At 45.1% G+C, this 17041-nt stretch overlaps 1 protein-coding gene across 4 annotated transcripts in view; it reads right to left on the bottom strand.

Moving 5' to 3' along the window:
* TMEM132B (transmembrane protein 132B) overlaps positions 1 to 17041 on the bottom strand; it is a 409478-nt gene that overhangs the window by 161732 nt on the left and 230705 nt on the right. For all 4 annotated transcript variants that reach the window (XM_038574739.1, XM_038574742.1, XM_038574741.1 and 1 more), the window contains one exon: positions 14806 to 14952. In XM_038574739.1, the coding sequence (XP_038430667.1) occupies positions 14806 to 14952 (147 nt within the window). The remainder of the gene's footprint in view (positions 1 to 14805; positions 14953 to 17041) is intronic.

Consider the following 17041-nt stretch of genomic DNA (forward strand, 5'->3'; position numbering starts at 1 on the left):
ACCTACTTCCAGAACTTTCTCCTCAGACTAACGAGGAACCCCAGACTCAGTAGCAGTCATTCCTCACACACACCTCCCCCCAGCTCCTGGCAAGCACTTATCCACTATCTGTGTGGATGTGCTTACGAGGGACACTCCACGTAAACAGAACCATACACTAGGTAGTATTTTGTGTCTGGTTTCTCTCAGTGTGCATCACGCATGCAAGATGCATCCAGGTTCTGGCAGGTGTCAGCACTTCCTTCCTCTTCATGGCTGAATCATACCCCATTGTATGGAAAGACATACATTCTCTTTTGCTATCCAAGGACTTGGAGAAATTAGAGCCCTCATACACTGCTAGCGGGAAAATAAATGGGCCTGCCACCGTGGTAAACAGTCTGGCAGCTCCTCAATAAGTTGTACGCAGAATGACCACGTAAGCCAGTAACTCTGCTCCTAGGTATATACCCAAAAGAACTGAAAACATGTGTTCAAACAAAAACTTACATGTTCAAACCAGCATTATCCAAAATAGCCAAAAGGTGGAAAAAACCCACATGTCCATTCTTTTTGTTTTAAGTAGCTGGCTTGTGTCAGTCTCATGTCGCATCACAATTTCAGATCTGGTCTGCCAGCCCCAGAATGCTGACGGCACCTCAAGCAGCCCAGGGGAAGTGAATCCAAAGCAGGGGGCGGGGGGGCGCGGGCAGGGCTGCCCTCCCCACCTGTGCTTCCTCCATGGCAGAGCTAGCTGCCTTGCACTGAAGGTGTTGACTTTCCCTCCTCCACTGATGCTTTTCCTCAAATACCTACTGGCATGAGTGTGTGGCATGAGTCCCCAAATACTGTATGCATCAGAATTATTCACCTGCACATATCTGCCTCTGCAGATGAGCCAGCCATGCTCAAACCCAAGAGAAGTTCGCAGATGGCAGAGTGAACTTGGGAACAGTGTCTTCTCCTGGGGAAATCCTGAGACATGGAGGAGAAGACTCCTTGGAACCAGCCAGCCAGTTGACCATGAAGAGTTCAGCCGCAGACCAGCATTCCCAAGAGAGCACAGGGACAAAGCAGGGACATGAATTCATGTGCTAGGGCTGCAGTAACAAAGCACCACAAACCAAGTGGTTTAACATTATATGTTCTCATTCATTTGGGGAATATAAATAATAGTGAAAGGGAAAATAAGGGAAGGGAGAAGAAATGTGTGGGAAATATCAGAAAGGGAGACAGAACGTAAAGACTGCTAACTCTGGGAAACGAACTAGGGGTGGTAGAAGGAGAGGAGGGCGGGGGGTGGGAGTGAATGGGTGACGGGCACTGGGTGTTATTCTGTATGTTAGTAAATTGAACACCAATAAAAAAATAAATTAAAAACCAAGTGGTTTAAGCACAGAAAGTGATTCCCTCCCAATCCTGGAGGCTCCCAAGATTGAGGTGTCACGGCATGGCTTGTTCCTTCTGAGACCTGGGAGCAGAATCTGTTCCTTGCCTCTCCCTTAGATCTGGTGGTTTGCTGAAATCTTCAGTATTCCTTGGCTTCTAGAAGTATCACCCTGATCCTTGCTTTCACCTTCATGTGGCATTCCTCCTGTGTGAGTGGCTGTATCTGAATTTCCCTCTCCTATAAGGGCACCAGTCCTACTAGATTAGGGCATGCCCACTCCATTATGACTTTAGCTACCTAGGACTTCCCTCCACTAAGAGGAAACATTTTTATTGTTGTCTGTTTCATCCCACTAGAATGTAAACTTCACCAGGGAGAGACATTGAGTGAGTTTCTGAGCAGCCCTGGTTCCTGGAGCTGGCCTTTCTTGTTGGTGACTTGGGTAAACATGTCTAAATTCCACCCTTGGAGAGAAACCAGGAGATTGTCCTAACCCTGGAAGATCAGGGCTGGGAGCTCCATCCCCTTCTGCACCCAAATCCTTCTTATCATGGGCTACAGGACAAGAATTCTGGACCCAGAGTAGCAACCAATCATAACTCTCTCCTTCCTCTTTTGTAAAGGGTTAAATGTCTCCCTTGGATAGTCATAAGAGATGAAACTCAAATGTACAAGAAAGCAGGGCATCCCAGCCAGGAAGCTCTAGGCAAGGAGTTTACAATGTTACACATTCCCATTCCACAGTGTCATTCTGGAAAGGGGTAGGCTGAGCAATCCTTGTTCAGGAACCAGAAACAATGGTTCCAACAACCTGTCTATCCCTCTGCACCACAGTGATGGGGAGAGAGGATGGCTCAGGTGCACTGGGGGTTTTTTCTTCAGGGTTTCCTGAACCCTTGGTGAAGAAAGAATCAAAGGCTGGAAACATAAACATACCACTTAAGTGTAAGCTATGTATAGAGACTTCCTTCCAGAGAACAGTATGGAAACTGGATTGGGGAGTGGGAGAGGATGTAACTTCACAGTAGAGAAACACAAACACTACTTCAGCCAGGTGATCAAGGTCAATATGAATAATGATGAACAGTGTCGGTAGTCTGTACTCTTCGTATGATGTGATAAATATGGCACCTTACCTCTGTCATCTTCCTCCTCAAAACCTATAGCCCCAAAACCTATACTCAAGAGGGGGGAAAACCAGGTAAATCCCAATGGGAAGACATCTGCAAACTACATGATCAGTCCTCCCCAGGGCCAAGTGGATCATTTGGTAACCCAGAGAAAGCTCTTCAGAGGGAAAGGCTGCATTGATGCTTGATGCTGTTGCCATCAGCATCAAGTTGCCTAAATAGCCACGTTTGGATACAGATTGTAAATTGCTCAGCATCAATAAGATATGTAGCCATGTTGTGCCAGGACATACAAAAAGCCACATAGGAGATTGGCCCTGGGACTGCTTAAAATCAAATGAAATGTCCTTTCAAAGGCACTGAGGTTTCCTCTCACGAGGAAGGGAATGATATCTGGGCATGCCACTTTTATTTAGGTTTAAAGGCATAGTGCAAGAACTGATGCTTCATGGAGGCAAGTTATATTAAATGAATACTTTGAAATCACAGAAAATTTTCTGCAGGGTACTTTGAGAAAGAAAGGGTTTTTGTGGGGGGGATGGGATTTAGGAGGGAGAGACAACCACTCAAAGATTCATTTGATTGCTTCTGTCAAAGACTGGCACCGGATCTGAGGAAAGTTTCATGGTTTCAATGATCAATTTGCTCATGACACATATCATGTCCTAATAATAAATATGTCAAAGTAAGTAAATACATCAAAATAATGACATAAGAATAAAATGATCTGATGGAGCAGCTGAGATTTCTGACAAGCAAATACCAATTAAAAGGCCAAATAAAGAGTCATCCCCATTAGCATCAACTTTGCCAATTTTCCCTGCTTGGTTTCATCAACTGCCCGCCAGAAATCTGGTGTCAGGTCTCTGATTTAAAACCATCGTGCTGACAGACCTTTGTAAAGAAAACCTCCAATTTCCTCTGGCTCCATTTCTGCCTGCATAAGGGAACTACAAAAGATAAATTTCACAGTAGAAATAAAATCTGCACTCAGTAAGAAAGGGCATGTCAGAACCTAAATGACACTTGGAATTTCTAAGAGAAACTCTTCTCCATTCCTATTTCACAAAGGACTTTCAGTGCATGAATCCGGCAATGTGGTGATTAAGGCTGAGCTTCCATAGTCTTGAACAAAGGAGCTTAAATTGGAGATCTGGAGAAGGCACCAAAATCTTGCCAAAGGGTTGACCTTTGGCAGTGTTTTTCTTTGGCACCATCCTCTTCTTTTTTGGAAGTAATTCTGGTGCTGAGAAAGGAGTCTTGAGCTTAGAATTACTGACATCTAACCGTTGAGTGCCTACTATGTCCCAGGCACCATTCAAGAATCTTGAAGACTGGTCAATCCCAGACCCACCAGTCATAGCTATGCAACTGTAGGCCCGATATCTCTGAGTCTCACTTTCTCCATCTGGAAGTAGGGCTAATAGTGCTACCTTATTCACAGGGATATTTTTTTTAATTTTATTTATTTATTCATGAGAGACATAGAGAGAGAGGGAGAGACACAGGCAGAGGGAGAAGCAGGCCCCATGCAGGGAGGCCGATGTGGGACTCGATCCCAGAACTCCAGGATCACGCCCTGGGCTGAGGGCAGGGCCAAACTGATGAGCCACTCAGGGACCCCCAGGGATATTTTTATATTTAAGGGAAATAGTCTACAGCATAGGCATTGTATATGGTAGGATCTGCTTTGCATAAGCCCCGCAAATGCCTCCCGCACTGGTACCTCTTCTAGACTACTCAAAATGTCCCATCCAGGACCACCCAATACAGAAGCTCCATACCCCGAGACTAACCAACCACTATCAAAATTTTGCATTAAAGACTATTCTGGAAGTCTAACACAACACAGTGTTAATGTTATATAAAGAATGGCATAATAGGTCCCCTTCCTAGACATGTTTATTTTTAAACACTTTTAAACTCCTACTCATCCTTTAAGGATGAGTTCCAATGTCACCACCTCTGAGATGCCTTCCAGGATCCCTCCCTACAGAACTCATTGTGTCCTCTTCTTTATCCCATTGCACTTGGTCTCCTGACCTATTACTGTGCAGAGTGCTACCTCCTTACTGTCTAAGCATCTATCTCTTGCACCAGAATTCTCAGCAACTCGACAGAGACCTCCTTCTAAAAAGGACTGTAAAAGCCTAGCCAATTGTTTATACTTGCTGAGACAGGCCACAGAGAACCACAAGGTCTCAAAAAAAGTGGTGTTTTATGATTAGTCTGGCAGCTAGTAGCAGAATGGACTAGTGAGGGAAGGCTACAGGTGGCCACAGGGACACAGTAGGAATGAGCTGTGTGAGGCTGTATGTACATTGCCAGGGACGAAGTCCTCAACCATAAAGGCCCTCCTGGTCAGCAGGAAGACTCAGAATCATAAAGAAAGACACACTTTTTTCCAAACACATCAGAATACCCAAATATGGATTTTTCTGCCCCAAACCAGCCATCTTGGGAATTAGGGAAACTTCTGAGTCACCTAAATATAGTCACCTTGAAACCTATGAATTTATTCCACACATGGTATCACAACTCAAAATGTTTATCTGAAAAGGAGGATGAAAAGAGAAGCCACAGATTAGAAGAGGATATTTGGGGGATCCCTGGGTGGCGCAGCGGTTTAACGCCTGCCTTTGGCTCGGGGCGTGATCCTGGAGACCCGGGATCGAATCCCACATCGGGCTCCCGGTGCATGGAGCCTGCTTCTCCCTCTGCCTGTGTCTCTGCCTCTCTCTCTCTCTCTCTCTGTGACTATCATAAATAAATAAAAATTAAAAAACAAAAAGAAGAGGATATTTGCGAAGCACATAACCAATAATGGAGTGGTATCTAAAATACCAAAGACCTCTTAACACACAACAGTAAGAGAACAAACAACCCGATTAACAAATGGGCAAAAAATCTGAACACACACCAGAGAAGATATACAGATGAAAAATAAGCCTATGAGAAGATATTAAACATCATATGTTATTAGGGAACTGAAAATTAAAACAGTAATAAGATACCACTGCATACCTATCAGAATGGCCACTATCCAGAACACGGCAGCACCAAATGCTAATGAGGATGTGGAGCAGTGGAACTCCTACACACTACTGATGAGAATGCACAGTGGCAGAGCCACTTTGCAAGACAGTTTGGCAGCTTCATGAAAAACTAAACATACTCTTACCATACGATCCAACAATCACACTTATTGGTATTTACCCAAAGAGGCTAGAAACTTATGTCTGCACAAAAGCTAGCACATGGATGTTTATAGCAGCATTATTCATAATTGCCAAAACTTGGAAGCAACAAAGATGTCCTTCAGTAGGTGATGGATAAATAAACTGTGGTAGATCCAGACAATGGAATATTATTCAATGCTGAAAATAAATAAGCTATCAAGCCATGAAAAGATGCAAAGGAAACTTAAATGCATATTACTTAGTGAAAGAAGCCAGTCTGGAAAGGCAACAGATTGTATGATTCCAACTATATGACATTTTGGAAAAGGCACAACTATGGAGACAATAAAAGATCAGTGGTTGCCAGGGATTCTAGAGGAGGGAGAAAGAGATAAATAGGCTGGAGCACAGAGAACTTTTAGGGCCACGGAACTATTATTTTTGATACTGGAATGGTAGACACACATCATTATACATTTGTCTAAACCCACAGAATGCACAACACCAAGAGTGAATCCTACCACATACTATACCACATACTTTGTTAAAAAGAATATATCAGAGGGCACCTGGGTGGCTCAGTGGGTTAAGTATCTGACTCTTGATTTCAGCTCAGGTCATGATCTCAGGGTAATGAGATCAAGCCTGGCATTGGGCTCTACATTCAGTGGGGAATCTGCTTAAGATTTTCTCTCCCCCTCTCCCTCTGCCTCCCCCCTACTTGTACTATAAATAAATAAATAAATAAATAATCTTTAAAAAAATATATCAGTATTGGTTCATCAATAAAAACAAATGTACCACACTATTGCAGGATGTTAATAATGGGGGACGCTGTGCCAGGAGAAGTATGAGAATTCTCTATAACTTCTGCTCAATTCTGCTGTAACCTACAAGTGCTTGGAAAAGTCTATTTGTAAAACGTGTATTTGAAAGTTCTTTGTATCAGTCAGCATAGACTTCATTATGCCTGGTAAGAAATTAAGTCCATACCACAGTGGCTGAAGACAATAAAGGTCCAGCAGTCACTCACAGTACTCGTCTTTACCAGACCAGCAGTGGGCACTGCTCCACACAGTCAGTGACAAAGACTCTCTCCTTAACCAGACTGGACATGGGCTCCTCTGAATGCCCCCTCCCTCCAAACTTGTTTCTGTTCTTGCCACACCTTCAGAGCCCGATGCCCCATCCCTGATATCTGATTACTCTCTATATTCTAATCAAATTCCTCAAGCCCACCCTTGATGTCTGCTCACTGGGGCCTGCCCTCAGCAAGACTCTGGTTGGGGCAGTCTGGCCAGGACTGCCTCTTACCCAAGATAACCCCTTTTTTTTTTAATTTTTTTTTATTTATTTATGATAGTCACACAGAGAGAGAGAGGCAGAGACATAGGCAGAGGGAGAAGCAGGCTCCATGCACCGGGAGCCCGACGTGGGATTCGATCCCGGGTCTCCAGGATCGTGCCCTGGGCCAAAGGCAGGCGCTAAACTGCTGCGCCACCCAGGGATCCCAAGATAACCCCTCTTAGTCACATGTCATCTACTGACCCCACCCCACCTCAACTCTGCTCCTCAGCTATAAATTCCCACAAGCTCTACAGATTACATGCAGGTATCTTTTCCCTTTTCTGCAACAGTTTCCAAGTAAAATCTAACTTTACCACTTGCACTGGGGTCTGGTTCTGGTCATCTCTGACATCACTCAGAGGCTAGGCTGATGGGTGGGTTTTTAGGCATCCTGCACCACCCCTCCTCCAGGTGGGAGTCCTTCACTTGAATAACAATTACGAGAGATTCGACAACACAAAACCTAAAACATGGCTAAAGTGAAAATATAATCATAATAAACGAAACACAACAAAGCAGAGAGACATTTGCAGACAAACAAGGGGGAAAACTCAGATTTCACCAAAAATCAAGTCAGTGGAAATTAAGCCTACAAGAACATAGCCATATTCCAATTATGAAATTATCCTCTTGAGGCAATGCCTAGTGTTGACAAAGGAACCAGGAACAGGGCACTCTCACACACAGCTGGCAGTGTAAATCGGCAAAAAAAATTTCACATCATCAAAAATTTAAAACTTCATCGTATCTTGTGACCTACCCACTCGTTTCTAGCACTCCTTCCTGAAGACTGACCACAGAAGTACTCAAAAGGCATCTTACATTTTTAAAGAATGTAAAAAGAATGTTTAAAAGGAGGAAAAAATGAAACATGGTAAGTAAACAGATCTATAATATCAATAGAATATTATACCACTATTAAATATTACACTTAAAACTACAGGTTCATTGAAAGGCTCTGTGAGTGTTTATTTGCTGGAAAAGGTTTTGTATGTGTGCATAATTGTATTTTGGGAGAAAGACAGTCTGCCCCTTTCATTAGTTTTTCAAAGGGGCTGATAATTTTTGTTTCAAATATTTAACAACCTGAAAAGATATTGCCATATATTTATTCTACATTGTGAGAGAAAACACCTTTCAAAGCTACAAACTCTAGTATTGGCAAAAATAACATATTTGTGTACATCCACATACGTGTAAACACATACATATGACTATATTCATCAAAATATTAACAATGGTTACCGGGGATCCCTGAGTGGCTCAGTGGTTTGGCGCCTGCCTTTGGCCCAGGGCGCGATTCTGGAGTCCCGGGAATGAGTCCCATGTTGGGCTCCCGGCATGGAGCCTGCTTCTCCCTCCTCCTGTGTCTCTGCCTCTCTGCCTCTCTCTCTCTCTCTCTCTCTCTCTCTCTCTCTCTATCATAAATAAATAAATAAATCTTTAAAAAAAAAAACAAAACAGGGGATCCCTGGGTGGCGCAGCGGTTAGCGCCTGCCTTTGGCCCAGGGCGCAATCCTGGAGACCCGGGATCGAATCCCACGTCGGGCTCCCGGTGCATGGAGCCTGCTTCTCCCTCTGCCTGTGTCTCTGCCTCTCTCTCTCTCTCACTGTGTGCCTATCATAAATAAATAAAAAATTTAAAAAAAAAAACAAAAAAAAAACAATGGTTACCTTTGAATCATACGTAGGTTCAGGGATGATTTTTATCTTCTCCATCTTATTTGATGTATCTTCTAAATTTTCTACAATTGAACATCTATTACTTTCAAAGTAAGAAGACTTCTAACATACCTATGCTGAAACTAGCCAGCAGTATAAATTCACGGAGTTTCACACTGGCTAGAAAAAGAGATGGCATGTTTTTAAAATATTTCTCTTTTCCTTTTCTTGGCTGGCCTGATCCCTTTTGGGGGTGGGGGACGAGCCCTTCATTTCCCATAGGCAAACCCTGTTGTCACTTTGTAGAATGAATTACAGACAGATCCAGCACATGATGTGTTTCTATACCTTAAATCCTGGTTTAGAACTATCCTGGCAGCTGCTACTGAGAGATTTCTAGCTGCCCAGTTTCAAATTTTATTGTAGATCTAACAATTGTGTATTTCTAAATCCACAATTTTCAAATCCTAAAACTGTTAAAAATAAACAACTTTTATCTTCTTAATGGTGTTTGAATTCAGTACTATTTAATTCATTCCTGTATCCCACTAATTCCCAACTCTGGCTACACATTAAGATCACCTGCAAGGGAACAGTAGGTTGAGCATCTGACTCTTGGTTTTGGCTCAGGTCATGATCTCACAGTTGTGAGATCGAGCCCCAAGTCGGGCTCCGCACTCAGAGCAGAGTATGCTTCAGATTCTTTCTCCCTCTCCCTCTGCGACTCCTGCTTCTGTACTCACTCTCTCAAATAAACAAATCTTTTTTAAAAAATGACCTGGAGGGTCTTTACAACATCAATGCCTGTGACCCACTGAAGTGTAAAGTATGAGGGATGTGTACTTGTTAAGGACCTCCAGGCTATTTTGATATGCATCCAGGATTGAGAAGTCTTGATTTATGCATTCAGCAAGTAGTCATTAAGCCCCTGTATTAGTTTCCTATAGCTGCTATAACAAACCATCCCAAACTTAACAGCCTACAGCAATAGAAATTTATTCTTTCATAGTTCTGGAAGCTAGAGCTCCAAAATCAAGGTGTCAGCAGGGTCACACTCCCACCTATGTCTCTGCCTCTCTGTGTCTCTCATGAATAAATAAATAATATATTTTTTTAAAAAAAAGTGATGCCTGCGTGGCTCAGCAGTTTAGCGCCTGCCTTCAGCACAGGGCATGATCCTGGAGTTCCGGGATCGAGTCCCACATCAGGCTCCCTGCATGGAACCTACTTCTCTCTCTGCCTGTGTCTCTGCCTCTCTCTCTCTCTCTCTCTCTCTCTCTCTCTGTGTGTCTCTCTCATGAATAAAGAAATAAAACCTTTAAAAAAAAGAAGAAGAAGAAGGAAAGAAACTGACCAACAGAATCAGGTAGGAAACACCACTCATATGTAAAGGCAGAGGAGGCTGCTACCACCACTGAACTTCCTTTGTCCTTCTTCTAAAAATAAAAAGGAATCCTGAAGTGCAGTGAATCATTTATACTGGTGTTTCCTGAATTCATATAATGACACTTGACACAGTGGTTTTCTTATACTAACAGTGTGGTTTCATGTTTAACAGCTGAATTTCAGAAAAACCAATGAATTAGTCCGGTCACTCAGGAGGGCAATCCCTTCATTTGCCTAGGATTTTCTGGATGAGAGCAGGCAAAGAACTCCTGGAAGATCAGCTCCAGATTTTCAAACAGGTAACACTCCACAGTAAACATCTGACCTTGGTCTTGATTTCACCTTGAGCTGAGTTTACGGGGTGTGTCTATTTCTTTAAAGAAAACTATTTGGGGGTTTTTGCTTTCCTATCTTATGGAGAGGCACAAACTCCTGTGGTACATCACTGAGCTTTTCTCCAGTAGTTTAGGTGAGAATGAGCTCTGTATTGTGATTTCTGACCACAGAAAAAGTTGCAGCTTATTTTCTCAGAGATTTGGGTCCCGACAACCAGACAGAAACCATTCAAGGAGCAACCTTGTCTCCAGCTCAGACCACGCGTGGTCTCCATGCAAACCACCTGGCAGCCACCTTCCATTAGTGCCGTGTTATCTGTTCCCAACACTTTCAAATTTCCTTATTTTTCTAATCTCTTCTCTCCTCCTTTGGTAACGCTACTCTTTATCTTGCGGTTTTCATCTTTATTATTCACATTTCCTCACAATGAGCGTTCATTAAAATATTTTAAATTAAGACCTTTTACTGCCTTTCTAACTGAGCGCATCGGGCCTTCCCATATGACACATTTTTAATTCTTATCACAGAATTTCAGGCAGTTTGTACATTATATTCTATTAAAAACTCTATTCCACCCAAGGTTGTCACAATTCAGAGATTACAGCTTTCTGAGGGATGTTTTGTTAGGGATATATTCATATATTCACTTTGTTAGCTGGCAAACACGGTCCATGAGCTTGTATTTCACACCTCATTTGACATCACAATTCAACAGCAAAGTACAAAAAGAAGCAATTATTTATTTAGATTATGGAATGAATTTTAGAGAGTTATTAGATAAGTATAAATTGTCATGCCAAAGCATCAATCCCGTCCTTCCTACAGCCCCAGGGAGGTCAAACACCAAAGTGGAGAAGAATGAGGAGGACACTGGACAGGAGGGCATCTCATCATTATGTAACTCTGCCTATGTAGTGACTTTTCTTCTCCTATAACTTTATCAAAAGTGATAACCACAGCCTATGTTTTATCTTCAATTTAAAACATCATCACATGATCAAATATTTCAAAAAGTCAATTTCCTACATCTAGACCACAGATACTGCCCTCGTACAGACCCTTTTCACACAGGAAAGCTTGACTTGCAACCATTCGACTTCATGATGATGTAAAAGGAACATGCATTCAGAAGGAAGCATACTTGGAATTTTGAATCTGGATCTCGTCCTGGATCTCACGATCTGTGGCCCCATCCTCTCCCATGATGCTGGGCAACAAACACAGAGCCTCATCAGTCATGTGATCACCAGGGTCACTGACTACAACCTGCACCTACACAGCCATTCTGTTTGTCACTGTCGGTGCAGTCCTCAGTAAATTATATGGTAGAGTCAACACTTCCTCATAAAACAGACTTTGTAGTAGATGATTTTGCCCAACAGGAGCTCATATCAGTGCTCTGAGCATGAATTAGGTGGGCCAGGCTAAGCTGTGGTGTCCCATAGGTCAGGTCTGATAAATGCATTTTTGACTCATGATATTTTCATCTTACAACAGGTCTATCAGGAGCTAACCCCATTTTAAGTCAAGGAAAATCTATCCCCAAGATGTATATATACTCAAATGGTGATTTCAGAGGGTGTAAGTCCAAACATTCCATTCGGGCCTCTCCAGTAGAGCAGGACTGTGGTAACCACAAGGCCCCCTCTCATTTCTGTCTCCTCACCCCCACCATCCATCCCCCAGAACACGTGCCCATCCTCTAAGTCCATGTCATTCAGGTGCGTGGCCACAGAGATTGGTTCTGGTAGCTCCATGATTCAAACTAGACCAAACAGAGCCAGTGGACCTGACAGGGAAAAGCAGCATCCTCCCTGAAGTGACCGCAACAGCAGGATGGACGTTGGGGAGCTGCTGGTGGCCGACCTGCCACCAGGAGGGAAGATCCTGCTGGAGATGTTGCCAACCCAAAAAGACAGGGGCCAGGGCACTAAAGACGCCACTTGGCATCTGGATCCAGACGCCCCTGGTAACAGCTCCATCTGCATGAGGAACCCAAGACTCCTTTTCGCTTGGGCTTCAGCCCAAAAAAGCCTACCTGACCAACACTTCAGCAACCCAGAGGGAGTCTGGAGCCCCAGCGCAAAACAGAGATGAAGCCACAACCCTTGGCAGGCACCACGTTTGAAGAGAGTGGTCAGCAGTGCTAGCTGACCACCTTCTCCCACCCTTCTTCCTTTATAACAAAGACACCCCCACTACAACTCTCCAAAACAGGGCCAGGTGTTTGCTTTCCCAGACTACTTCTTGGGCAAAAGCAGGGGCCCATCGCTCCTCCATGAGATCTAAAGAGACAACTTCCAGGACTTTTTCCCTGACAAAAAAGAGGTACACAGGAGAAGCAGCTCTCCCTTCCCATATTAGTGAACAATTGGGTGAGCTGGTAATGCCTGGAACTGCTACAGCCACCTTGTGATTTTGAGCAAGATGAAGATGAAGGATGACATTCAGGGAGCTAGGTACTACAGAGAGGAAGACAGGACACACCCGGGTGACACCATCTTTGCTGCCAGATTAGTCAGCAGCCAACTACCTGCTCCTAAGTTTCTTGCCAAGTGAGATGATAAAACTGTGTTGCAGCAGCCATGTTTCGGTGGGTATCCTAGTACTTGCAGATGAAAGCACATGAGCCAATATAAAAATCCTAGGCTCTCCCCATATACTGACAATTTGGGATGTGGGAACACTCAGCAGGGAGATAGACTTCCAGTGAAATCATGCACCATGCAAGGTTGCGGACAAAAAGCTCCATCAAGGGATAGAGAGGAGGATAATCAGAATGTTGAGTCTGGAGTCAGCAATATTCCTAACAGGAGGAGCGTGACCACTCACTCCTTTCTCTTTGAAAGAGATCTTCATGGGACGTGTGGGTGGCTCAGCAGCTGAGTGTCCACTCAGGGCATGATCCTGGGATCCCGACTTGAGTCCCACATTGGGCTCCCTGTGAAGAGCCTGCTTCTCCCTCTGCCTGTGTCTCTGCCTCTCTCTGTGTCTCTCATGAATAAATTAAATAAAAGATTTTTAAAAAAGAAAGACAGAAAGAAAAAGATCTTCAAAAGCAGGTAGGAGAGGGTTCTGGTTAAGGCTGGCTGGGGTTACCCAGGCAGGGAGCACTCAGTGCAGGACTCCACTGGAGGAAACAAGCTTCCCTCAATCTCTCCGAGCCTCAGGAGCCCACCCGCCCACCCACACCCAGTATGTTTACAGGGTACCCCCTTAGGGCCTAACACTGTGGATCTCTGTGAGTTTAAATACTAGAAGAGGGCAGCCCGGGTGGCTCAGCGGTTTAAGCACCTGCCTTTGGCCCAGGGTGTGATCCTGGGGTCCCAGGATCAAGTCCCATGTCAGGCTCTCTGCGTGGAGCCTGCTTCTCCCTCTGCCTGTGTCTCTGCCTCTCTCTCTCTCTCTCTCTCTCTCTCATAAATAAATAAAATCTTAAAAAAAAAAAAAAACCCAAAGCTCCTTGTTGGGAAAAAAAAAGAGCATATTTTAAAAAAATAAAAAATAAAAAATAAATACTAGAAGAGACAGAAAAGAGAACAGGGTATGATGATGGAAGGTGACAAGAGATCTGCAAGGGGCTCACCTGCTCAGCTGAGGCCTCAGAGTCTCATCCTGGCTGAATGAAGTGTGAACCATTGTGGCTTGAAGGCAGGGGCTGGGGTTACATGTCTAGTGGCTCATTGGCCTGACCCCTCAATAGAGAAGGCTGTTGCCACAGTGGGGACAGCTCCCTCTGCCTTTCTGGAGTCCTAATGCATGGTGACTAGCAGTGACCCACCCCCACCACCACCACCTAGTGAGTGCAGCCCCATGAAACCCACAGGCAGTATCTGAGCTGGAGAGGACAAGTGCCTGCCACAACGCCAAGTTCATCTGACTTCACACTCGGCATCCATTACACCAATACCCAGGTGTGATATCTGCAAAATGACTGCATTTAAGCACTAAGAGACAATTACTCAGTCGCTCTAGCCACCCTCCGTTTGTTCATAGAAAGGTACATTTCCCCCTTGCCTCTTAAATCATTTCTATGATCCTCATTTCATTCTTCAGTCTTCGGTGCAAACAATAACACTAATAATAATAAATTCCTAAAATACAGTTCTCGAACCCTGCACATATGCGAGTTCAGGTAATTTTTGAGACTGCTCAACCTAATTGGATCATTGGTGTATAAAGAGCGTGAAGAATAAAAGCCTCCCACAGCAGCGCAGCCCCATAATGGAGCCATTCGGAAGCCAAACGAGAAAGCAGTGCTGCTGAGCGAAAGGAACACATTGCCATTAAAGGCAGAGGCATCACTTCATTTATGCGCAAATTATTCTGCTATCAACTTTTGCAGCCACCCCAGCCCCACCATGGCCAGACCGCGCACAGGGAAGTCAGTGCTCACCTGCTCTGCGTGTCGGGGTGGTGGCCCACACAGGTTAGGGTAGCTGTCATCTGCTCGCCACTGCCGTCTATGTCCTCCTGGACTGCCCACTGCTGCTCGCTGCTGACTCGCACGGCCGATATTTTCACACCTGCTGCTGCCTTAATTCTGTGGGGTAGGAAAAAGATGTATACATGTATGAGACCACTTTAGTTCAAGACAGTGGTAAAAAATACGGAGCCAGAGCAGGCCTCCCCTTTCCTCTGGGAGACACAGCGAAGACAGGCAGTGAATGGCTTTCCTTTGAAAACTAAGTGTCCTATTATTTTTACAAGCACCTGGAAGTAGGAGCCCCAGCATTTTGGCAAGCACATTAGTTTTCTGTTTCGTCAACACACTGGGAACCAGATCGCTATCTGCTTCAGGGGCCACAAGTGATGGAATGGAAGCAGGTGTGTCTGGGCAGGTGTGAATGGATGGAATCTGCACGGCCTGCTCTTCACCTGGAGATGGGGAGAGGTCCCCATGAGCTGGAGGGAGCACACACAGCTAGCGTACTGGGGTCCCTGAGGAGGAAGCGGGCAGCCCTGGCCATGCGGGGAAAAGGAATGATGGGGCATGCCTTCATTGGGAGGAAAATAAACACAGCATCCAGGCAGGATAGTGTGGCCAGGGAATGCCTGGCATGTTATTGGTAGAACCCAAGGACCCACGTGCTCTGGCACTGAGAAAAGGCCAGCTCACAACCTGACTGTTTTCCATTTGTTCCCTGCTCCTAAAATGACCCTCTGCTGCAATGAACCTGAGTGTGTCTCCTCCTCTGTAACAGAGGGGATTCCAGGGCATCATCCAAGTTCTTGAACAGCAGCCTTGGGACTTGCCCGTGGATGAGCTGGGGCCATGGCTACAGAACAACAAGGAGGAAGGCAGAGCCATGGAGTGTCCTCTGCTTGTCGTGCCTTAACCAGGTAGAAATAAGAGGCAAAGGATATGCTTGGACTTCCAAGTCTGAGCACAAACACGGCACAGGGTGGGCACATGCTTGGCTATAAGGGAGAATGAGGTCCCTCTGCTTCCCAGAGGTGTATGGACCAACGAGCGAGCAATGCCCAGTGAGGTCCTGGGGACCCTCTTCCACAGGTACATCAAAAGGAACATGATCGGGTTGCCTGGGTGGCTCAGTCGGTGAAGCATCTGCCTTTGGCTCAGGTCATGATCCCAGAGTCTGGGAACCCAGTCCTGCATCAGGCTCCCTGCTTAGCAGGGAGTCTGCTTCTCCCTCTCCCTCTGCCTGCTGCTCCCCCTGTTTGTGCTCTTTCTCTCTCTCTCTCTCTCTCTCTCTCTCTTTCTCACTCACTCTCAAATAAATAAATAAATTTTTTTTAAAAAAGAGGAACACAATTCAGTCATAAAAAGGAACTTAGCACTGATGATGTCCACTACAATGTGGATAAACCTCAACAACATCCATCAATGTGGAAGAAACCAGACACCAAAGGCCATATATTGTGTGATTCCATTTACATAAAACGTCCAGAATAGGCAAATCCATCCAGACAGCTGACTGATGGTTGTTGCCAGGGGCTGGGGGCGCTGTGGGGAGAAGGGGCAGTAACTGCTAAACTAGCTGGTACAGGCTTGCTCTGGACTAGGCCGCATCACGAATGTGCTAAATGCCATTGAATGGTTCCCTTCAAAATGGTCAATTTTATGTCATGTGAGTTTTTCCTAAAAGAAAGAAAGAAGAAAGAAAGAAAGAAAGAAAGAAAGAAAGAAAGAAAGAAAGAAAGAAAGAAAGAAAGAAAGAAAGAAAGAAAGAAAGAAAGAAAGAAAGAAAGAAAGAAAGAACGAAAGCAAGAAAGAAGACCTGCCTTCCTTCCTTCCTGACCCATCCTCCTTCCTTCCTTCCTGTCCTCCTTCCGCCTTCTCCTCACCCTCCCTCCTCCTCCTCCTCCTCCTCTCCTCCTCCTCCTCCCCCTCCCTCCTCCTCCCGCCCTCCCTCCCTCCCTCCCTCCCTCCCTCCCCCCCCCCCCCCCTTCCTTCCTTCCTTCCTTCCTTCCTTCCTGCCTTCCTTCCTTCCTTCCTGCCTTCCCTCCCGCCCCCTCCCTCCCTCCCTCCCCCTCCTCCCTCCCTCCCTCCGCCCTCCCTCCCCTCCCCCCCCTCCCTCCTCCCTCCCTCCCTCCCCCCTCCCTCCCTCCCTCCCTCCCCTCCCCCAGACTCCCTAAAGAACAAAGACAGAACAATGTTATAGAACATG

Source organism: Canis lupus, chromosome 26 (assembly GCF_011100685.1).
Source record: "Canis lupus familiaris isolate Mischka breed German Shepherd chromosome 26, alternate assembly UU_Cfam_GSD_1.0, whole genome shotgun sequence".
Classification (NCBI taxonomy): Eukaryota; Metazoa; Chordata; class Mammalia; order Carnivora; family Canidae; genus Canis; species Canis lupus.